Raw genomic sequence first — 25,412 nt, 5'->3', positions numbered from 1 at the left:
AAAGAACATCTAACAGAGAGTATGGTGCTGAAATGAGCAAAGTATTGGTCAATAGTTTCAAATATTTCCTGGAAGTCAGATGAAATAGGAGCTGAAGAATTTCCACTTGATTTGGCAACCAGGAATTAATTTTATTCATAAATTTTCCCATGATATTTTAAATTATTAAATATACCTGTCTTCAGAAACATGCAAATATATATCATTAGCTGCTTACTATTTTGATTATTGTTATTATTATTATCTTACATAGAGTATATATTAAAAGAATTTGGGGGACCAATAGGTGGCATCCTTGTTATGGTGCTGGACTCCTACATAACTGACCATGGTTTGAGTCCCGGACTCAATGCCTTGAATATCTCGAATATCACACCAGGCACTGTGCCTGCATTGTTAAAAATGCCAAGAGGAGAGTGGAGAAGGGATTACAACATGGCCATCTCCTCTAGGGAGTGATTTCTCATTTTCCCTCTCACTGTTTTTCTCTCTCTCCAGTGAGTACAAGCACCCTATGCCCCCCCAAAAAATAAAAATAAAAATAAATAATTTTTTTTAAACATATCAAGAAAGAGAGAAAAAAGAAATTAGGCCAGCTAGGGTGGTAGTTGAAGCAGCTGGATCCTACATGGCCAGCTGCGTGGTTTGAGTCTGGACCTGCAAGTTTGGAAAATACTCTGAGTGCATGTGCATGCCTGCCAGGAGAGAGAGAGATGGAGAAAGGGGGCTTGAGGTGCGACCATCCCCCATGGAGGTTGTTTCTCACTTTCCCTCTTTCTCTTTCTTCCTCTCTCTGGTAAATGCATGTACCCTCTAACAAATAAAAAAGAGAGAAAAAGAATTTTACTGTGTAATGTTATTTGAAAAATTTTTATCTTAATTTTGCCCATGGTCATATGCAGTCACTGGAGATGAGAGAGAGCGAGCGAGCAAGTGAGAAAGCACCTCCCTATAGGGAATGGTCATACTGCACTCCCTTCTTCTCCATCTCACTCCCCTTTCAGGATTTTGGCCATGTACTTACCTGCAAAGACATGTCTCTAACGCTGCCTGGTGGGCTGGGTCCAGGATTCCAACCAGGAAGTTGGCCATGTAGAGTCTAGGCCTCTTAATCGCAATGCCATGGACTGGCCTGACTAATTTTTTTTCAAATTTTATCTAACTTTATTTATTTATTTATTTATTTATTTATTTTTATTTGATCAGAGAAGGACAGAGAGAGAAAGTGAGAAAGCAAGCTGCCAGGTACAGGACTCAAACCCTGGTTGGCCATGTGGAAGTCCATCGCCCTTAACCACCACTCCATCTGCTGGCCCTCCCTGACAAGTTTAATTTTAGACAGATCTGTGAGTTAATCCTTCTATGGAAATAAAGAACAGAAGATTATGATGCTAAAAAAGAAAAAGAGAAAGTTGTGATGCTTTCATTCTCTTTTGTTTTCATCTATTGAAGGTCAAATTCAGGAGTATAGTGTATTATAACACTTATGACTCAGAAACTCTGTTAGGATTCTAGAAAGCGAGTAGGAAAAAAAGAGAGAATGTTCATTTTTCTACATGCATTTGGGGGAAGAGAAGTTTTCCTTGACCTAGAATTTGATGAGTCAACTTCCTTGAAGTCAGATTGTGAAATCAGCACCAATCAAAACTTGCAGGGCTCAAGGCTAAAGGAGGCTGTGCCCCCTTACATAGGGGAAGTTATTAGGACACTAACTCTTAGGGCAAGCCCCTGCATGCATGAGCTTTAATGAAGCAGATGCATGAGCAGATGAACGCTATTTAAAAAAACAGCCCTCTTCAAAAAGCAAGCTACTATCTATCACAGACTTTTCAGCAATTATTTATGTATCACTTGATTTTTGAAATTTAAAGTTGATTAACAATACTACTTCTCTTATACTCAACTTCATTTTGTCATTTGTCTGACCAACTTTGAATAATTTATGCTATAAATTTTTTGTGTTCCTTTAATCTGAAAAATAGAAAAAAAAAATAACGATGTAATAAATGTGAAGCTTATACATGGGATACAAAAAGGAATAAAAATATTAACATCAATGGCAGAGGTGATGCCAGTTAGAATTGAAGACAAATTGCATAGGGTTAAGAATGCAGGTCAATGGGGCCAGCAGATGCATAGTGAATATATGGCTGGACTCCCACGTGGCCAACAGTGGTTTGAATCTCAGACCCGGTAGCTTGAAATTCATGTTGGGTCCTTCTGTGTGCATGCCCAAGATCCCAGAAGGAGAATTGAGGAGAAAGGGTTGTGGCATGGCCATTCCTCCTAGAGGGAGATTTCTTACTTTCCTTCTCACTGTCTCTGTCTCTCTCTTTCTCTACAGTAAGCACATGTGCCCTAAGGCAAAAACATCTAAAAAAATGCAGATCAAAAGTAGTAGGGACACAGTGACCATTTTGTTCAAAGTCAAGAGATCTATTGGTATCCCACATATGTCTATACTGTTACATGTAGTTATTGACAACTGACAATAGTACATATAGAGACACATTAAATTTTTTTCCTTAGTCAGCAGAATGCAGCAGAATGAGCACTGATTGACATAAAAAAAGTTATTCATAAAATTATTCATGTTTTTACTTCTGCCTTTTTTTTATCCTTTTTTCTGAGGTGCCTATACACAGAAGGCTTTGCCTGAAGGTTTGAATAGACTTCTAAGACTTCTCTTCCTGCCAAATAAGCTCAGGCAGGGCAGAAGGATCTCAAAATCCTGAAAGCATGGTTATGAATTTGGAGTCTGAATACTTTATCTATTTTCCTTCTTAGCACATTTTCCTTTTATTGTGCAAAGCATTCTATTTGATTTTTGAAAAGTAAAAATAATCTGGTAAATAGCTATGATTTCTCTTTTTGATGAATCTCACAACATTGGTGTGTACCAAAATGCCAAATGTTCTCTTTGTCAATAGAGTGGGCTTTGGAGCCAGGCACACTAATTTTGGATTCGCTACTTATTTCTCACTAGGAGCAAGTTCTGTAACTTACACTTTTTTTTTTTAATCTCTAAACTTGGGTTAAAATACTTATTCAATAGATTTTCATTAAAAAATGTAGTCAACTATTATCTACAAAGTGCTTTTAGGATGGTGTCTAGTCCTCAGAAATCACTTGATAAGCAGGATCTGCCTAGAATATTACTAATTTGGCCTTAGAGTTGAGTTCTCTTGAGTCACACTACGTGGGATAAAACCCAGACTCCATACTTCAGCAGCTGTGACCTTTGATAAGCTACATTATGTCTCTGTGCATCCATTTTATTGTTTGCTAAGAGAATTCATAATAGGATTTACTCTGTAAAACCATAAGATTAAATGAGTTAGTACATAAAGCTCTTAGAACAGTGCTAAATACGTAGCGAAACCTTAAAAATGTTATTGATGAAATACATTATAACAAAATTATCATCAGCATGTGGTGCTGTCAAAAATATAATGGAAAACTATAACGAAAGCTTAATTTTTAATTAAAGAAGTTTTTGTGAAACAGTGTGTTCATTATTAAGGCTTCCCTTTCCTGTTTCTCTATTACTTTTGAAATCTGTTTCCACCTTTGTACAGTCTTTTGAAATTTGAAGATCATCATGAGTTTTAATGATCTCATGAATTTTATGTAATAGATTCTCCTCTGGGCCTTGGGGAAGTGGGAGTTTAAAATCCAGAAACAGACCTCTCTGTAGTCTTACAGCAGAGTTATGGATGCCCTGGTATTGTATTTAGGGATTTTTTTTACCCTGCATGAAGGGTTTAGTCTAATCAGTTCACAGTGCTACATTAAAAAATGTAGGCATGCTTTCAATCTGAGGGTTTATATGAAGTACAAAGAGAATGAGCAAGAACTAAAACAGAGCCATTTCTTAGTGAGCGCTTTTCATTCTTATGTAAGGTACATTATGGAGAAAATCACATATCTCATTTCCAAGCAATTTAATAGCCTGCCAGTTATCATTTGGCAGGATTAAGCTATAAATCTGTTTTTACACAACTTTAGCAAGGCTTGTGGCATCCATTACTTCAATTTTTCTTGAATTTTAGTTTCTAGTAACCTTTCTTTTTTCCAGTTAACAAACTGCTTCCTTTAGTTTTTAATGGCAAAATCTGAGTGTATCCTTTCATTTGTCACATTTCAATGAATGCTTATTTGTATTAGACTATAAGATGTTAGTTTTGATAATTTCAAGTTGGTATACAATCAGGTTCAAGTAGTACCTGCCATAATCCTTGTAGTGCATAATCTTTCAGGCTATATCTTCTATACACTTCATTGACATAAATGCGGCAGAGAAACAATGTTGTAGTTTAGTTTTGAAACAGTACCCAAAAAATAATTTCTAGGAATTAAGATCTAAGAAAAAGATGCAGCTAATAAGAAACCCTTCTTGTAGCTCTACTAGGAAGTAGAATTAAAGCAGTAAAGTCATAATAAACTAGAAGATGATGGTGTAGAGGGTAGAGCTCTTGGGTGTGCCATCTCTGCGTTAGGGCACTTCATGGGGCTAGGGTGAGATGGGAGGTTTCACATTGTTATGCTGTAGAAAACTGTTCCTCAAAGGTTTATGTTTTGGAATTTGTTTGTATTACAATGTGCCAAATGAAAAATGTAGAGGCTGGCAGGGGGTGTGGTGGTAAATGTGCTGGACTACCACATGGTCAGCCAACCGAGGTTGGAGTCCCTGGTGGCCGGCTTTCTCATTCTCTCTCTCTCTCTCACTCTCTCTCTCTCTTTCTCTCTCTCCCTGTCTCTTCCTGGTAAGCATGCATGCCCTGTAGCAAATTTTAAAAAATAATTATATAATTAAATACATAATTATTTTTTAAAAAGAAAAATGTAATTATTTCGTGGTGTTTCATGATGGTGTCGTTGGGTGACATAATGTCATTAGAGTGGGGTTTCTGCCATTGTTGGGCCTCTGGTATGAAAATTGCTCTTCTAGACTCAGTCTTTGATGCTATCTGAAGTGCACCTCTGCAGCCAGTCCATGACTCCTTAGAAGCCTCATTATTGTGTCAGGTCCACTAACCAAGTGCCTACTTTTCCACTTCTCAAGTTACTGTATGCTCACACCTGGAGCCCCTTCTGAGTGAACTAAAGCAATAAGTATTGTTAGTAAACTAAAGCAATAGGTATATCATTCCAACTAATGATACAAGAACACTTATAATTACAAGGTGGTACATATATTTTTAATATTTTAAAAGAAAAAATAGGCAAGACATTTACAGGACACAGAAAAAATGATTATCTGTTGATAATGTGTATAGAATCTTTAACTGGACTGGGGTGAAGTGTATTTATGTTGGGTAAATTCGCATTACAGCTAAATGATATATAGTGAATGAATGTTTAAAGTAAATTTAAAAAAATTTAAAGAGAGACACAGCTCCTTTTTAGAGCACAACCACACACACACACACACACACACACAAACACAAACATCACAGCACAATCAACAATAACAGAATTCTTGTCCCTGTCTTTGAGTGATGTGGCTTTTCATTATGATAAAACCACATATCTGACTCTTAAACTCAGACAGTATGTAATCTCTAGATATATATATGTAGATGTGTTTTTTTGTGTGTAAAATATAATAAAATATAATAAACTATAAGTTAATCATCTGCAAGATGATTAACTTATTTTGAAGTGTTTTTTTTTCACTCTAATTTTTATGAAATAATACTATTAGAAAACCTATTTCTAAATGTAACTTTAAGTTTCCCTATAGGGCGCATGCGCTCGACAGACAGAGAGACATTAGAGACAGAAAGGGAGAAGTCACCCCCCAGGGAGGATGGTCACGCCGCAATCCCTTCTCCTCCATTCTCCTCTCAGGATCTTGGGCACGCACACACACGTGCCCAGCGTGAGTTCTAAGCCACCAGGTCTGGGACACGAACTGCGGTCGACTACGTGGGAATCCAGTGACATAGCCATTACGCTAACTGCTGATTCCTGATACACTCTAAAAATAAGTAAAACTATTATGTCTGGCATAAGTATAAATCACAGAGGGATGAAAAAAGGACAAAGAGCTTCTTTTGCTTATTACAATGTATTTTTCTCCAGCTCTAGCTTATAATATTAACTTTATCATACAATAGTGCTCATCAGTACCATCTAAAAATCACATAATAAAAACAAAAACAAAACCATAAAATAGTGCATAAATATCCTCTATGACTTTATTTGTAGTAGTGTGACATTTGCTATGAAGGTTGAAGTTGCCCATGTCTTTGAATTATCAGATTTTTTCAGAACAATGTTAGTTATGTCTTGTGTGGCAGAGTTGCTTTGTATAGGGACTCTTCATGGAGTCCAGAACTGCTGATAGTCTTCAAACAATAGCAAATCCTTTTTAAAATATAATCTTAGACTCTCATTTTTTCCCCTACATCTCTATTTGCATTAATGATTAATTTAAATCAAGAAAGAACCAAATCGGTATAGCATAGGAGACATAAATCCAAGCAATAATTAGTACTTAAGTATTTTTCAATAGAAAATGCTAAGAACTAGCTAAGAGTTGTTGGTAATGACATTTAAGAAAATAAGAGAGTTTTGTAATGCTAAAATTGTATTCTATAACTGTGGAGTTAGGTTCCTTGCTGCTTCTATATTTTTTATAATGTAAATTAGTACTGTGTATCTGCTTAGTACTAGATGAAAATTAATTGGTGATCATAAAATTGTTTTTTAACTTATAAATAATACCGATGATTATTTTACTTGAACTGTTTTTCCTGTTGATCATAAATTCATAAAAACTGAGAGATTTTTTTCCTTGTTGTGCTAGTACAGGCAGTAGAGCTAACTGCTGCATGATACTGAAACCATAGTGAAGGCTCTAGGTTTACATCCCAGGTCTACCTGGACATACTAGATTCTCACAGGCATTCTTATAATACTGGTTGGCTACTGGACCATGGGGAAGATTGTAGTGTGAAGACACTGTTGAGGTTGCCTCTTTCTCCAAAGGAAATAAACTTAAAAGAAATTGAGAAAGGTGGGATTTAATAAGAAGCTGATGTTGAACTAGTCATTTTGTGCTTCTGTAACAAAATATTACATACTGGGTAATTTATAAAGAACAGAAATTAATGTTCTCAGAGTTTTAGAGACTGGAAAGTTCAGATGAAGGCACTGACTGGTGAAGATTTGGTCTCTCTGCTTCCAAGGTGGCACATTGACGCTACATTTTCTGCAAAGAAGTGCTCTGTTCTCACAGGGTACAAGGTGGAAGAGCAAAATAGAATAAATTTTATTTTGTCACCGAATGTTTGCACTTACTGAAGAGAGAGAGGGAAAGTAAGAAAGTGCCCCTCATGGGAGATAGTTACGCTATAATCCTTTCTCTTCCCTTTCTTTCTCTTGTTGGGATTTTGGGCATGCACTCACAAGTACCTGGTGTGTTTTTCAAGCAGCTAGATTGGGGACTCAAACTATGCACTTTGCTATGTGGGATTCAGCGGCCTTAACCAACACTCCATGGGCTGGGGCTGGCCCACTTGTTAGTCTTTTAATATTTAAATGATCTACAAACATGTCATCTTTAGTTTCCAAATATATTTGGGGATTTTCAGCAGGCAATTTCCCATGATGAATTGATTTCTAATTTAATTCTATTGTAGTCTGAGACTTTTTTTTTTTTTTCTTTTTGTATAATATGGATTTTTTAAAGTTTATTTCTTTCATGAGGGGAGAGATATAATGAAACAGAGAGATAGAGAGATGTTTGGCCAGGTCTTACCATGCAGCGATGCCTCCCATGCAGCCTTCAAAGTGGTCAGGATCATGAGCCCACTCATCGCTGGCTGTGCCCAGCTTGTAGTCTGAGACTTTTTTTTTTTTTTCTTTTTGTATAATATGGATTTTTTAAAGTTTATTTCTTTCATGAGGGGAGAGATATAATGAAACAGAGAGATAGAGAGATGTTTGGCCAGGTCTTACCATGCAGCGATGCCTCCCATGCAGCCTTCAAAGTGGTCAGGATCATGAGCCCACTCATCGCTGGCTGTGCCCAGCTTGTTCAAGTCAACCAAGGATTGATCCAAACCCAGGATCTTCCCATGTGGCTCCAGCATAAAGCAGGGTTACTCTATCACAGCTGGGCCTAGCATATGGATTTTTGCAAATACACTGAGATTGGTTTTATGGTACAAAATATGCTTTATCTTGATAAATATTCCACATACAGTTGAAAATAATATATATTCTGCTCTTTAAAGTAATATTGTTCTATCAATAGCCTTTGGGTCAGGTTGTTTATGGTTTCTATAGCCTTGCTAACTTTCTACTTTTCTATCAGTTACTGAAAAAAGATGTATTAAAATCCCTGGCTATAATCTCACCTTTAATTATTTTTCCATGGATATTTATTAATTCTTGCTTTTTTCCCAAGCCTAGTAATCCTTGATTGAATGCCACTCATTATTATATTATGGGGGGTGATGAACGTATTTGTATTATTATTAATAATTTTGAGCTTTGTTTAAAGATTAACTTACTGGAAACACATTGATCCTTTCAGTTCTTGATTTTTGGTTTTATTAGGCAGAACCAGAGCAATATTTAGTCTAGGGTTCATTTTCCCCTGATATTGAAGCTAACCCTTAGTGTAGTCTATCCTGTGTAGTGTGAATTATCGGGTTTTCACTCTGCCTTTTGTAAATATAAACTATCACCAGATCTGTGTGAGTTCTAGATATTGTTCCCTCTATTCTTTTTGGGTTGTCCATTTCTCAGTCTGTGAGAGATTCTTTACGTGCAAGCAAGGATCAATGCTTACTAGAGACTCTATATAGACACTCTTTACTATCTCCTGAGCTCTGGCTTTCACTCTCTCTCTGCATTTTCCTTCTCTCCAATATTTTTTTTCTGAACTTTGTAACCTCCCCTGACTCCTAAATATGTTGCCTCAATTCTTGAGACTTCCTGGATTCTCACTTTCTTTGCTTTATGTCCAAAGTCTGCAAAGCTATTATTTTATATATCCTCTCTTATTTTTTAGTTGTTTCATACAGGAGGCTAAATCTAGGCTCTGTTAGTTCATATTTCCCAGAAGCAGTTGCCTCTGAATATTTACTCTATTCTAAAATAATTCTTGTAGCTATTTAGATTTATTTGTAACTAAGTACCTACTTGATATTCTCACTTAGTATCTCTCTTTCCGCATATAAAACTGAACTCTTGTTTATTATACTAATCTTTTGTCTTCTTAATCCTTCTGAATCTCAATAAATACTACCATCACATTTATAAGTCATGAACCTGGCAGTTTTCCAAGGATTTACTTATAATTTTGTAAGTCATGAACCTGGCAGTTTTCCAAGGATTTCTTCCCTCTTTAATCACTCAGTCTAATTAAGCACCAAAAATAATTCCTGAACATTTTTTTAAAATTTGTAACCATCATTCAAACTTCATCTCTGCCCTAGGCCTAACCATAATCATCTCTCCATATCCACTTCCATCCTCTCCAAAGTTAAAAGGAACGTAAAATAAAAAAAAAGGGAAGGATGCTTCTAAACAGTTTATAAAACTGCTAAAAAAGTAAATAAAGTTATCTTTTGAATCTTATTTTAATCAATGAACCATAATACATCATTCCTATGATAAATTTATCATAAATTTAATCCTATTTTAAATTTAATTTTGGCATTCTATTTCTATTTTTAATTATTTATCTAAATGAAGTTTCTATTTTAAGATTTTTATTGCCACGTATAGTACAAGCCATTCATGAAAGCCATACATATAATATATATATGTATGTATATGACAAAATATATGACAAAATTGTTAAATGAACACAAGGAAACAAAAGTTATATAGAAATTGCAGAAAGATATGCTAACCACTTTAGCTAAACAAATTGTTCCATTTTAGCATTAAACTTAGTTCAGAAATTGTTTGGCTTCCCAGAATGAAATAAGTTAATTAGAAATAAATAAATAAAATAAATAAATAAATAAATTATCCATTTAAAAATCAATTTTTCAAGTGTCAAATTTTTCTTATCAAGAAGCAAATATTGAAGTACAGAACTATCAATATTATGCAACATTTTAGTTTTTCTTTTTTCACTAAAAATCTAAAGGATTTTCTCTATATTGCTATTTTATGTATAGGTTTTAAAAAGGCAACATTTTTGTATTAAAATTTCAATATTTATATACCTATACTTAGATATCTATAAGCAAATATATATCTATCTGGTATACAAGTAATATATACAGTCATCCCTTGATATCTGTGGTAAATCTGTTCCAGGAATGTCTCCTGACCCCTCCTCTCCACATAAATACCAAAATTTGGGATGCTCAAGTCCCTAATATAAAGCAGGATAATATTTGTATGCTCTTCACAAATTGTCCTGTATACTTTAAATCATCTTTAGGTTACTAAGTAATCTTAGCATCAGTTTTAAGTGAAAAGAAAAATACATAAACTTCTTCAGTATCTTTCTTTTAGGGAGCTGCTTTCTCTCCCAATCCCTAACAGTTGGTTTGGCCTGACTGCAAATATGTGTTAAGTCCACAGATGTGGAACCCACAAATATGGAAGGAAATCAATATTGCAGATAGACATTGAACTATAGCTATATTAGTATTTTAATGGACCTTATTTCTCCCTAATTCTATCTGGTACTTGTGATTTTTATGTCTCTCTACAAAAGTTTGTACATTTCCATGGTTTTAACTTATTTGAGGCTAGAACATTGCCTGAAAAATATGCTATAGCGGGCTTACTATAGTATTTTTTATATATCATATTTTTTTCTGATTAGCATTTTTCAGGAACTAAACTATAGTCATCATTTCAAGATACTGAACACTATTTTGAACTGGAAAATTTAAAGTCAGCATTGCCAGTTAGCCACCTGACAAAGAAAGTCCCTCCAGTCATGGTTATTAGTAATATAAGTAATGCCAGTATTACTCCTGTGGAAGAGTGAATTGCCTGCATGACATTTAATTGTATTATCTTTTTCTTTATCTAATAAGTTCACTAAATATATTGCAAACTATCTTTGAAAAACTTGACCTACTAGATGAAATTTCTCATTATATAATCTGCTATAACATCTTCTAACCAAACTCAATGTATTCATTTTACAATATCGTAATCCTTTTCTGTGTAGACAGAGTGAACTTTCAAATATGTAAATCTTCTCAGTTGTTTCTCTTAATAAATGCTATACAACTTTATCTTTCCTAATGACAAAGTCTAAAATCCTTAAAAGTATGCTACTATGATGTTCTGGTTGTACAGTGCCCTCGAGGATTTCACCTTCCCTACCGTTTTAGTTTCAATTGTTGTTCAATGTCCTCACTGTCCTCTCTGCTCCAGCCATACTGAGCTGTTTCTTTCTTTGAATACTTCATTCTGTGTCTTTGGGGATGCAATCCCTTATTCTAGAATATTAATATTCTTCCTTTTCCCCATCGCCATTCTATTCTGCAGGTATCAGTTTACACACTACCATCACTGGGAAAGATTTTCTTACTTCATCCTCAGAGTAGGTTCTGTCTCCCCATTACTTTCTATTTTTTCATGGCACACAATGTTCCACCTTTTGTAAGCAGAAATTGTATTTAATATCTGATTTCTTATGTGCACTTCAATTTGTCTGAAGCAAGGTCATACCTTTTTCTTTGTTGTATGCCAATATTTAGACTATTAATTAAAAATTAAGCATTGTACAAAAGAACTCATTTTTTAGTGACTTAAAAATCCAAAGTGAGGGTCAGCAGATGGCATAGTGGTTAATGTCGCTGGACTCCCAAATGGTCCATTGTGGTTAGAATTCTGGACTTGGTGGGTTAAAACTCATGCTGAGTGCATGTGTATGATTGCCCAACATCCCAAGAGGAGAACAGAGGAGAAGGGATTGTGGTGTGGCCAGCCCCTGGGGGTGATTTCTCTCTTTCTCTCTCTCTGTCTCTCTGGCAAGCAAATGCACCCAATGGCAAATAATCTCTCTTTAAAAAAATCCAAACGATAAACAGAAGTTACTGCTTACCTTCTGAATCTGACATGTATTTAAGGTATTCTTTTAAGCAAATGAAAGAAATAGTGTGATTAAATGAAGAGTAATTAAAATTCCCAACAAAAGTACCTGCTAGTTTCTTTTACTGAAAAATCTATCTCATCAATTTTGTGTCTTAGAGTCACCTTTTTCAAATGTCTGACCAGAAAAGATGTAGAAATCCTTCAATAAGAGTTAATTTTAAACCTTGGGGTATTTCAGTAATCCATGATTATCTTGCTTGCTGTTGCTAATTGTGTTCAGGAAGTGAGATTACAGGCAACTTTCAAATTATTTTGAGGACTTACTTACGTCCTTTGTGTCTGTGTGACTGTCATTAACCAGAATCTTATGGGCTGAGTTTGTGAAAGACGCTGTGTTCTTTGTTGAGGTATTTTGCCTGAAGATTCTCAAAACTCTCAAGTTTGGCATTGGAATCACAAACATATAGATAAAAGAAGCTACTTGCAATTTGTTTTATGAGCCCCATCTCTTGTTTAAAAATTCCAGCGAGCAGACCAGTTTGTTTATTTTTTTAACCCGCCTCTTATGAAATGAAAAGAAATATGCTACTATGATGTTCTGGTTGTACATCATGTCTTTCAGTTCCTCACTCTCCACGAGAAGAAGCCCTGCCGTCTTGTCTTCCCCAAACAACAAAGGGGCATGTTTAAAAATTAATATTCTATTTCCTAAATGTGTCTTTTTTTTTTCTTAAAAAGAAGAGTTAAGAGTATCTGTCACTGCTCTTCCAAATTTCAACTGTGTATAGGAATAGCAAAGAAAACCGAAATCATACTGTGCCTCTGAAGTCTGTACTCCATAAATGACGAAACGCAATTTCTGGAAAAACTGAAAATGTGATAATGATCAGCATTTGTCATATGAATTTGGATGATCAGATAAAACCAATTGTTATTCAGTTCATTCATCCTTGACTGATTAGGCAGTTCAGATGAGAAGTCAGACAGAAGGTGATATGCATGTTAATGATTAATGATTCAATAAATATTTCGAGTACACACTAGATGCAAGGAAAGTAATTTTATAGTAAGGTGGCTTAAAAACATGCAGGAAAAACAGATACATAGCAAAACATTACATTGGAGAGAATCATATTTGTAAAAGCTTGAAATAATTTTGTAACTGCCATAAGCCCTGCTTATGAAGCTATTAAGGTCTGAGGGTATACATGTGTGCATCCTTTAATTAAAGTAAAACATTTTTTTTTTCTTTTGAGAGGTTTTTGCTATAGAGCACATCATATGCTCGCCAGAAAGGCAGAGAGAGACAGAGAGACAGAAAGTGAGAAACCACCCCCCCAAGAGAGATGGCCACGCCACAATCCCTTCTCCTCCATTCTCCTCTTGGGATCTTGGGCACGCACGCACACACGCCCAGCGTGAGTTTAAGCCACCAGGTCCAGGACTAGAACCGCGGTCAGCTACATGGAAGTTCAGTGACATAGCCATTACACTAACTGCTGGTCCCATAATTAAAGTAAAAATTTTAACTGTATTTTTCCATTCCACTATTTTGTGGCTCATCAAACATTTGCTGAAATATTATACATCAGCTAAAGTCCAAGATTTTTTTCCTGTGTGATTTCTGAAATTGTTCCTGTATCTTCACACATAAAACCTTAAATTACATGGGAACCAGCAGTTAGCGTAATGGCTATGTCGCTGGACTCCCATGTAGTCGACGGCGGTTCGCATCCTGGACCCGGTGGCTTAAAACTCACGCCGGGCGCATGTGTGTGCGTGCCCAGGACCCCAAGAGGAGAATGGAGGAGAAGGGATTGCGGTGTGACCATCCCCCCTGGGGGGTGATTTCTTGCTTTCTGTCTCTATGTCTCTCTTTGTCTGGCGAGCACACGTGCCCTATAGCGAAAATCTCTCAAAAAAAAAAAAAAAAACTTAAATTACAGCAAGTTTTTTTTGAAATTTGAGGGACAACTTTGGTTAGGTCCGCAAGGTCCATGTGCTAGACAAATTAAATGTAACAGACTCCCAGTTATTCTGCTCCTACCTGAAGATCTGTGCTTTCATTTCTAGTATTTTTTTTCTCATTATAAATCTGAACCTATTCCACCATGCACTCTGATTCAAGTTCATCATTTTACTTTGCTCTATATTCCTTCATGCTCTTGTTGTTTTCCTGCACTTTTTTTTATTCATGATAGAGTATGTACATGCATAGGAGAGAGAGAGAAAGAGAGATTGAGAGAAAGAGACACCTTTCACATGGTTTTAATTCCTTTTCCTCAGCTGTTCAATACATCAGGTCCCAGGCAATCAGACTCATCCCCTGGGGACTGGAACCACAGTCCCCATGGGATCTGGCTCCTCTTGAACATCACATTAACATTGTACCATCAAGCCAGCCCACTTTTCCATAGCCTTTTTTACTCCAGATCAGTCATTTTATTTTCATATGCCAGAGAGTATGTACAATTGCCAGAGACAGAGACAATGAGAAAGCACCTCTCATGGGAAACAGACATGAAGCAACCCCTTCTCCTCCATTTCTCATTCCTTCCTAGATTCTGGGCATGCATGCATATGTACCTGGAGCATTTTTCAAACGGCTGGGTCTGAGATTGGAACTCACAGTTGATCATGTAGGATCCAACTGCCTTAACCAGTATGCTGGTATCTGGCTTAGTCTTGTGTTTTTAATCCAGCCTGATTACTAATTAGATTTTCTACCATTGTCTCTTTTGCTTACTAACTCAACCTTAACTCAGAGGTAAACCTATGCTGACAGCAATAAAGCTTAAACTTCAGACCTGTTATTTAATTTGAATGAATGCCATCAAAGGCCCTGGGAGAGGCCCTGAAAATGTATTTACATGCTCCTAAATTTCTGTAGAATTTGCGAAAGTAAGATATTCTCATTGTAATCATGTTTTGTCCCTGTGACTGCCAACTTCCATTTCTTACACTTCAGTTTCACGGCATGTGATATTGAAGTGGCCTCAGGCATTTTGAGGATCCAGTTTAGGGAAAGTTAAGTTGGGACCTTTTTTTGGATCCAGTGGGATGCAATTTTTGGTTCTTAGTCATTGTCACATGTGCTAGCTGTGTCAGGAATGGCTATGAGGAACAGCCTCACTGCACCTTGTGCAAACCTAACATCATCTCGGCGTAAGGCAACAGGGCCTACAGTCATCTGGCCCTGGAAGTATGGGGGCAGAAGAGTGGCATGTACTTGTACATGTCTGGGGAGAGAATCAAATCTATGGAAAAGCTTTCCAGATCTTATAGTCCATATAAGAAAGAAATGTGCATAGAAAATTTTCTCAGTTGACAGAAATCCTAAAAATGTATATAACATTACCAATGATTTGTTGTGAAGCTAAACAAAGTATTCATAAATTATTCAAAATTTTGAATATTCTATCAACCAAGCTAGAGTAAAGACTCTGTTCTTAGTTATTTATTTAGAGAGGTTTTTGCTATAGGGCGTGTGTGCTCGCCAGAAAGACAGAGAGAGACAGAGAGACAGAAAGTGAGAAAGCACCACCACCCCCCAAGGGGGGATGGCCACGCTGCAATCCCTTCTCCTCCATTCTCCTCTCGGAATCTTGGGCACGCACACACACACACTTGGCATGAGTTTAAGTCACCAGGTCTGGGACTCTAACTGCAGTTGACTACATGGGGAGTCCAGCGACATAGCCATTACACTAACTGCTGGTCCTGAATCGGTTCTTTTAATAAAAAATGATATAAAGTGGGACTAGCAGGTGGTGTAATGGTTAAGGTGCTGGACTCCCACATGGCTTAACTCAGTTCATGTCCTGATCCACTAGCTTGAAACCCATGCTGAGCATTTGTACATGTGTGCCCAAAATCCAAGGAGGAGAATGGAGGATAAAAGATTGTGGCCATCTGCTCACCCCCACCAGGGGGTGATTTCTCACTTTCCCTCTCACTGTTTTTTTTCTGTTTCTCGAGCAAGCACACATACCCTATGGCAAAAACCTAATATATATATATATATATATAGTTGCTTTTGTATAATGAAAATAAAAATACACAAAAATTTGATCAAAATGTTTAAAAAAGTACTATAGAGATATATAGACAATTTATTAAAGTATTGAAGTATTTCTTATAGATTTGATGGTTTTTAAAGTATCCAAGTTTTAAAACTTTGAGTTTTTTTGTACTTTTTCTAAACAAATATTTCCATTCATACCCAAATTTTTATTTATAAACTTGTGTTCTTTCTTATAAAATAGTTACTTATTTCATATGAAAGAGAGAGAGACAGAGATAAGGGAGAGAGAGGATGAGAGAGAGAAATATAGATATGACTGACAGTGTCTTGCCATACCACAATCCTGCCCCCAGCTTCCCAGTCAGTCAGCATCACAGATGTGCATGGATTTTGGCTACCCGGGATCTGAACCTGGCCTCTCATGGAACTCTAATGTTATCCAGCTGTGCCTAAAGGCCTGAACCTCATTGACTGGGCGTGTGTTCATTATTAATATGTGTATAATATCAGACCCAACAAAACCTGGACTATTCCCTGACCTAAGCAATTAGCACCACTATGTCAAAACAAGTTAAAATCACTATAATGAAGACTTGATTTGGTGTAGTGGCTACGTGATGGGAACCTAAGCTCTAGGCTGAGACCCTCCAGGATAAAAATCCAAGCTGTGCATTTTATTATCCATGTGACCATGGGCAAGATACTTATCATTTACACTTCAGCTTTTCCATTTTCAAAGGAGATTGGATTAGAAAATGTAATTTATTAGAGTTCCTTTAATAGTAAGATAATATCAATAAAATAAAATATAGTTGGTCATCAACTAATTGAAATAATAGAATACGTATATATGGAAAGGAACATTGAATTTTCCATCATTTCATATGTGCCCGCTGGATCTCTCACTGTTTTTTTTTTTTTTTTTTTTTAAGGTGTATGGGCAGGGAGAAAAAGAAGTGTGGAAACTGCCCTGTCCTTTAACCAAGATAAGCTTGCTTTTATCGAGCCTATATTCTGTGTGGCATAGTTGGAACAAAATATTCTGGGCTGTACGTGTGTTCATGTGTATGCTGGTCCTGTCCTTGTATCACAAGAATCATGTTGACATTAGTGAAAACATTAAAAAAACTGACAGTAAGTGGTAATCTCTCTATGAGTTGGAAGAAGGCTATATTAATTAAAAGAAAACAAATTGACCACAGCACATTCTGCCTTCTAGATCAGAGATTAAGCATTCAGTGAAAACAGGAAACCAACAAGCAATGACTGGGGAAAACATAAGCTTCCTCCAAATTCTCAGGGATAGTAAAGGATTATCAAGTTTCTCACAACACGTGACACTGAGCCTTGTATTGATTTTTAAAAAATTCAGTTGTTTATTTTTAACCAATATTAAAAGAAGGCATAAAATCATACAGCAGATGGACTTGGATGAGAAGCTAATACTTGAGTTTTGTGTATATCACCCCAAAGATTTGTTTTAGTGTTAATATTTTTAATTGTAGTTTTTAATTAGAGGAAAAAAAATGCCCTTTTTTGTAACTTGTCATAATTGCCAGATGGAATAATTTTAATTCCTCTTTAATTTCACAGCTTTTCAAATATACGAATCAGCTTTATCCCCAAATAATTTCTCTTCCAATTAAAAATGGGTTGTTTTATGATAGGACCTAGAGATATTTTGTTTGATGGCCTGTTTATCCAGAAGTAAAATGACCAGTATCCCTGAACTTTATTTTCATTTTTAGAGACCACATGGGCCTTCTGGCAAGTTTCCATAAATGAAGTCTATTTTGCAATCAGAATTATTCATTTTACTTTATTTTTATTTATTTATTTATTTATTTATTTATTTATTTTGCAATAGGGCATGTACACTCCTGAGAGAGAGAGAGAGAACATGAATCACTCCCACCCTTGGGGATGAAAGTCATACCACAACCCCTTGAGCTTCCATACACAAGAGCCCAGCATGATTTTCAAGCCACTGGTCCAGAACTCAAACTGTGAAGCTGGCCAAGTGCGATCCAGGATCTTAAACTCCACGCCCTCCACTGCCCCCGCTTTACTAACTTTTATATGTCCACAAAAATAGGAAGCTCTATTAACAGAATTTCTGATACCTAGATAAACACCTCTTCAAATCAAAGTTTATTCGTCTTAAATTAGAGATGCATAAATAAATAATATAGAGACTGCTCAGCTCTTTTTCATTAAACTATGCCCAGTAATTTAGAACGGGAGTTTAGTGGATTAAATAAAACAGGCAATAATTATTATTTTCTGTATTAGCTTACTGTAAAGTGGAAACGAGGAAATGGAAATAATTGATAGGATAAATTAACTTTAAAAGCAGTTAAAGGAAATGATCTTTAAAAAGGCAGTGATTTCTGAATCATTAAGTCAAGATTCATAAAACTGCATATCTGAGCTGTATATTTTAATTATGACATTTTTCAGTTGTAAAAGTAGATCAAGAATCACTTATAATTTTGCTTCTAGAATAAATATTTCTGATAGATTTGTAGTTATGCAACTGTATGCCTGATAATATGCCTCTGATATTGTAGGTTTCTGTTTTTGGGTAGAATTCTATATTAAAATAAGCTAAATAATATCTCCTTGAGAAAACATCAACACTTTAACCATTTCCTTATTTTTGTACATTTTAATATTTTGATTAATGCCATCATGGGCATCTTTTTATTTATAATATTTAGACTTTATTTTAAATTACAGAAGTATATGCTTACTCCTATTCAATAGTTAATTAATTTATCCTGAGGGTCTAGAATTAGCCCTTTTTCCCATTTTTATTTAAGGCTAGTGTGTGTGTGTGTGTGTGTGTGTGTGTGTGTGTTAGCACCATGATTTGCTCTTATCTCAGTGTGTTTCATATTTCAGTCTTAAAAAGTCATTATTAGCTATGTATCCTTGAGAAATTAACTCCTTTGATTCTGCTTAAATATTATGTCTTATAGCATTCTTCATCATTGCATTCTCTACTTGTCTATACCTGCATGTTTTGATTTGTTTTATTGGAAAACATCCTATTCCCATTTAATGGCTTTGTTTATGTGTTCTGTAGTATAAGTTTATTATATTTCTTTAAATTTTAAGCTCATTCAAACCAGCCATTTCTCTATATACTGCCACAAAGATACAGTCAATTGCCTTGTTCACTTATACACCCTATAAGGGAGAAAAATTATGAGAGAAATAACTCTGGAAGACTAACCATTATTATTACTATTATTTTAAAATTTTTGCCGGAAGGCACATGTGTTCACCAGAGAGAGACAGAGAGAAAGACAGATTGTAAGAAGGCACCCCCACCGTAGGGGATGCTCACACTACAATCTAGTCTTCATTTCTTCATCCTGTTGAAATTTCAGGCATTCACACACACTGCCTCCCATATTTCTCAGGCTGCAGGGTTCAGGACTTGAACTGTGCAGTTGTCCATGTGGGATCTAGCCACCTCAACCATCTTACCATCAGCTGGCCCAACTAACCTCTTTAGCTACAGAGTCTATGTCTTCTAAAAAATGACCATGAATCAGTCAGTGTAGGAAGCAAAAGTTCATGTACCACCAGCCCTTGAATGGAGATTGTTTATCTCAGTAGATACGATCTTGTTGAGAGATAAGTTCAAGGATTTTTTGGTTTTGTCTTGTTTTAATCTTAAATTTAGTAAATTAGGGATTGTTAGATTCGATCAGTTGCACAAAAAAGTGCAGACTCTCCATTTCCTTCATACAGGTCAGTAAATGTCAATAAATAAGTACTAGGGGTATAGATACCTTCAGAGAGTCTCAGTTAATTTCCCATGGTTTCAGAGATGTTTATGAAAGTAGGCAACCTTCTTATAGGCAAGAAGTATGAAGAATTAGCTGAGAGTGAGAAGTCAATGGATTTGCAAGGATGGATTTGATAAAACTGAGATCATGTGTACTTACAATTGGGAACACTGAGAATTCAGTGGGTGTCAGAGTGGATACCAAATGCTATGGGCTAAGTACTACTCAGCATTATTAGCTATATATCCTTGAGAAATTAGTCCCATCAGCTAGATACTAATGATTAGAAGCCAGAATAGAAAACAAAAACCTGAAATTACTTTGCTTCCTACTGTAATGCCTGAAATATTTGGAATATGATGATTATGGTTATTGTCATCAACTGGAATTGGGGTTAGAAATAGGTATGAAAATGAACTTTTAAAAAGAAGGTAATTTTTTTTTTTTACATACCATTGTCTATGGTCTGATAATTCGTAAAGGTGATTGTAATAACGTAGCATGGGAAATCTTTAAGTCCAGTACTGAATAGGGTCAGTACACAGGGACGAAATGGTGGTAATTAGAGGTTAGATGGCTTTTGTTTCTTTAGGGCCACAGGTACAGAATTCTAAGTATCTCAAAGTTCTTTTATAGTTGTATCAACTGGACTAGGGAGAAATGTTCACCTGTTGAAATATTCACTTTGTAAGCTAAAGAATGTGATTGAATGTATAAAAGAAAATGAAATAAAAAATAAATAAAAAAGTGTTTAGTATATGCCCTTTGTACCACACTATTAATAAAATAAAAATACAGCATCAAAATTCAATAAAATTAGTAAAAAAAAAAGTTCTTATGTACCCATGTAGGAAAGGCAGAAGAAATAGAAATTTATCAGAATTGGTATTTCTAGGATAAGATTAGGTTAGGTGTAAAAAATAATATTTTTCGTGAGTCAGAATATGTAAATTAAAGGCCCATTCACTCATGAAAATGACAAAAAGCTTAGCTGTTGAGTTTCAGCCAAGGTCTTAAGCATTCTTTCTTTTAACCTCTTCCGTTAGTTGATAGTGTTTTTTACCAAATATTTTTGGTATTACATATTCCCACCCCAGCAATTGCATGCATTTCTTTAATCCCTTGTCCTTTGGTGTATGAAATACATGCTGGCTTTCAGTTGTGGGAGAAATTATAGATATTGTAATAGGTCAGACGGATACAAGAATGGATGAAGAGGGCAGAACTTCCAGCATTGTGCACTGGCGACCTCCATAAAGTCATTCTTTTATAACAACAAGGAAGTGCTGGAAAAAATGTCAAAATGAACTTTTATTAAAATGCTGGAAATAAATCAAATGTTCGCAACAATATGAGGAACACTCATTTAAGAAAAACAACAGGTTTTGGTTAAAAAAAAAAAAAGCAGAGTTTGTGACTTTTTATATTGACCTATTTTAATCCTCTTTTCTCTAATTCTATGATCGCTTGGAAGTACTGGAGCCTTGTAGCCAGTGGAGAGGGCAGGCTGGTTAGAAGTCCCTCACAAAGTCCGACTCCAGAGCATTGCCACATTGTGACTGGCCCGGCAGCTCCCTGGAAAAGCCCTTTTCACTGTGCATTGTTATTTAACCCTGAGAATAGTGTTACACGTATTAAGAAGTGAATTTAATGATTAAAAGCAAATAATAAGTATCACCCATCCTATAATAACTATTTTTTATTTAAAATTACATATGCATCTTTGAATGTACACCTTTAAGTATTAAATTATAGCATACTTTGAGCTACTTTCAGTAGTACATAAAAAGATCAAGAATAAATGGTAAGAACAATATCAATCTTTTCTGATAAATACTGAAAGTTTAAAGTTAAAAGTTTAAAGTTAGAATTTCTACTAATAAAAGACACGATTGGGACCAGACTGGGCTACAGTAGTAAAACATGTCCTTCAAAGCAATTCCAGAGACCATGCCACACAGGGGCTTGCCCACTCAGAGCTAGGCTGAAACTGCGGGTGGATGGCGGAATCAAGATCCTTTTGGAGGTGTTGTATCTCTCCTTCTTCGTGTCTTGCTCATGGAAAAGATATCTTACAATTGAAGCACTGAGTTTTTATTTCAAATGTACTTATTTATTTATTTATTTTTTATTGCCAAAGGACATTTGTACTTGCTAGTGTAAGAAAGAGAAAGACAAAGAAACAAATCACCTCTCAGTGGGGTGTGGTTATGCTGAAATCCTTTTTCCTCCATTTCTGCATCCTGCCAGCATTTTGGGCATGCATGTCGGGGATGGTTTTAAAGCCATGGTTTTAAAGTCTGAGAATGCTGCTGCAGTGGGCTGTATGGGATCTGGCTCCTTATGTAGAGGCACCCGCTATGGAGTCAGCCTCCAAGTTTCTTATTAAAAAAAAAAAAAAAGAAAAGAAAGAGAACATAGAAGAGCAGAACTGGACAGGGGTGCAGTGATAACTTGCAACATTTTATGAGGCAGTCCCCCACCAGGTTCTTGGTTCAGTACTGTGGCCTAAGCAGGGAAACACGAACCTGAAAGGAAGCGATGGTGGATTGCAAAGAAACACACACACACACGTAGAGAAAAGTGGGGATGTGGTGGTCCAGGTACCTCCGATGGAGATAGCTGAAGCCCTGAGCCCTTCCCAGGTTTATTCTTTTATAGGGAAAAGGTAGAGGAAGAAGTGAAATGTGAAGCCGGATGTTCTTTGTGTTACCAAGTGAAGCTGTGGAGCATCTTGTGTCCTGCAGTTTCAAACCAGCCACCTCCTGTCTCCCGTGGCCCTCTCTGGATGATACTCAGTTTCTCTTAACCTCCTCTGGCCTTGCAGCCTCTGTACCAGAGAGTGGGACTGTTCCTCTGTCCATCTTTAAAGGTTATCATTGTTCTGCTCAGATCCAGCTGCCCTCTTCAGCTCAAATTCAGAGACCTCTCTGAGTACACTGGGCACAGGCTTGCCCATGATCCAGGCTGGCTGAAGGCTAGGGCTGGAGTGTGGTGTCAGGAGTCTATTGGGAGTGCTATCTCTCTCTCTCTCACTGTCTTTTTCGCTCATGATGATATAAATAACAAAGTTTAAAAATAGATTAAGGTACTATGTAATTTTCTAAGCTTTAAAGGATCTTGAGGGTGCATCCTAATGTTGGAAGGGGAATAAACTCTAGAATTCCTTAGTAAGGCAAAAATATCACAGTTCTCCTTAAATAACTCTTAAATTAAAAAAAAAAAAGAAGACATTTGGAAATTTGAAAAATCAAGGATTTCTTGGTATATTTCCTCTGAATTTGTCATTTTTTTTTCTTAAGGCCTGTTCATAGGACACCATATGAACACAAAACTGTATGGAAGATTCTGAAAACAGTTCCAGATTTAACCTCTCAGCTAAGTGAAAAGCATCTGAAAACCCTTAGTGAGAGTGTCATTTCTGAAACCTGGGCGAAAGGGAGCACAGGTAAGAGCCCCAAGTGGAGAGAAATTTGGTAAGATAAAATGTCTTGTCATTATTTTGAGTTCTCTATCATTATGATGGTCATTAATTTACCTAACATATTAAAAATGCACCATTTGGATGTATGTCTTTGTAAGTTTATAAGCAGTGAAATAAAAAAGTCTCTCCTTTTGGTCCTAATGACTTAAGATACACACCAGTGCTTTGCCACCTTGAGTATGCGCCAGGAGAGGATTCATTGATTCACATAAGGCTGGGCTCAACCCCCTTGGTTTCTGGCTCAGTATGTCTAGCGTAGGTCCTAAATTACATTTCCAACACTATGTCAGATTATGTTACTAGTCTGGGGACCTCACTTTGTGAACCACTCACTGATAACAGACATTTAGCAACAATCTAGCATTGGTTTTCATAGTTACGATAGCAAGTGGTCAAGTGATTATTTGATCTACATACTAATCTAGATATTGGGAACTAGTCCTCCAGACAGATAATAGCTTCCAATTTTAGTCCCTAGTCCCTTCCTTTACCAAGAATACATCAATGGAAATATTTATATATATAAATATATATATATGTATATATATATCAATAGGAATGTCATGGTGCATTTTTTGCATAGAAAAATATAACTTTCCCAAAAACCTAATATATTTTTGAGGCTCAAGGAAAAAATTACAAGTTCAGAAGAAATAAACCAAGAAATTCTTGTATTTTCAAATTCCCAAATATTTATATTTTTAAATTTAAAAGTTATTTAAGGAGAAGTGTGATGAAATTCTATCTTACTAATCAACTTTAGAATTTATTCCCCTCCCAACATTAAGATGTATCCTCAAGATTTTTTTTTTCATTTCTTTTATAAAGAGAGATTTTTGCTATAGGATGTGTGTACTCACTGGAGAGACAGGCAGATACAGAAAGTGAGATATCACCCGCCAAAGGGGATTGCCCAACCACAATCCCTTCTTCTTCATTCTCCTGTAGGGATTTAGGGCACACATGCTCAGGTACCTGGTGTGTTTTAAGCTGCCAGGTCCAGTATTTGAATCACAGGTGACTATGTGGGAGTCCAACAATGTACCATTACACCATCTGCAGGCCCCACACCCTCAAGATTTTTCAAACCTTAGGAAGTTACATAATACCGTAATCTATTTATATTCTAGTGTTTGTAATTACACATTTCCCCAAAAGTTTCAAAAGCAATAACATATATAATAACACTTTAATATCAATATATAATGTATTATTAATATTAATATACTAGTATATTATATAATGATATATTTAAGCATATAATTATATATTTTATAATCATATAAAATATAATATATAATTGTATAATGTTTATATGCTATATATATTATTGAGCTAAGGTATAGAATTAAAAATATTCTTTGTGTAGGGGCATCCATTTTTTATCCTCACAGAAACAAAGGACAGATATTATTCTCTACAAACAAATGGAGAAGATTATATAAAAATGATTAGAACCAAGTTCTAAACACACAGAAGCCTAATGCCAAACTTATTCTCTGTGTGTTATGTCACTGTTTGTATAAAGTGTTTCTTAGGATCATCACACTTAAAACCTAACTAGAATCTTGGAGAACATGTGTCAGTTGAAAAGATTGACATATTTCAAGTTTTCCCCCAGTGGTCTTCTCTCATAATTAACCCCATTTAATCAGATCAAGGAGTGAAAAATAAAGGAGTTTTGCAAAGGATAAAATGATTTTGAATATGAAAACAGAGGAAATATTCAATAGCACCTTGCCACTAGTTTGAAGATTGTAATTTGAAATGAATTTGTCCTGTAAATTATATTTATAATGGTAAAAGATACAAAAAAATCCCTAAGTGTTCTTCAACAGAAAACTGACTATATACATCATGATACATCTGTTCTATGGAATTTTAGGCAATAGTTAAAACAAATGAGGATGATTGGTATATATTGATGTGGGAACATTAAATATAGAAACTAAACATAGAATAATTGCAGAATTATGGCATCTAAATTTATGTATATATGTGTGGATATGTATATCTTTCTTGAATACATAGAACTGGGTCCAGTATATGTTAAAATTGTTGTCTTAGTGTA

At 35.7% G+C, this 25,412-nt stretch overlaps 1 protein-coding gene across 3 annotated transcripts in view; it reads left to right on the top strand.

Moving 5' to 3' along the window:
- CNBD1 (cyclic nucleotide binding domain containing 1) overlaps positions 1–25,412 on the top strand; it is a 468,077-nt gene that overhangs the window by 226,098 nt on the left and 216,567 nt on the right. For all 3 annotated transcript variants that reach the window (XR_336323.1, XM_006160740.1, XM_006160742.2), the window contains exon 5: positions 23,160–23,305. Coding sequence is in view for 2 of the 3 variants with exons in the window: in XM_006160740.1 (XP_006160802.1) it covers positions 23,160–23,305 (146 nt within the window). In the remaining variant the exon portion in view is untranslated. The remainder of the gene's footprint in view (positions 1–23,159; positions 23,306–25,412) is intronic.

Source organism: Tupaia chinensis, unplaced genomic scaffold (assembly GCF_000334495.1).
Source record: "Tupaia chinensis unplaced genomic scaffold, TupChi_1.0 Scaffold000707_1, whole genome shotgun sequence".
NCBI classification, from domain to species: domain Eukaryota; kingdom Metazoa; phylum Chordata; class Mammalia; order Scandentia; family Tupaiidae; genus Tupaia; species Tupaia belangeri.
The sequence above is the reverse complement of the archived record's forward strand: the minus strand, read 5'-3'. Positions and strand labels throughout refer to the sequence as shown.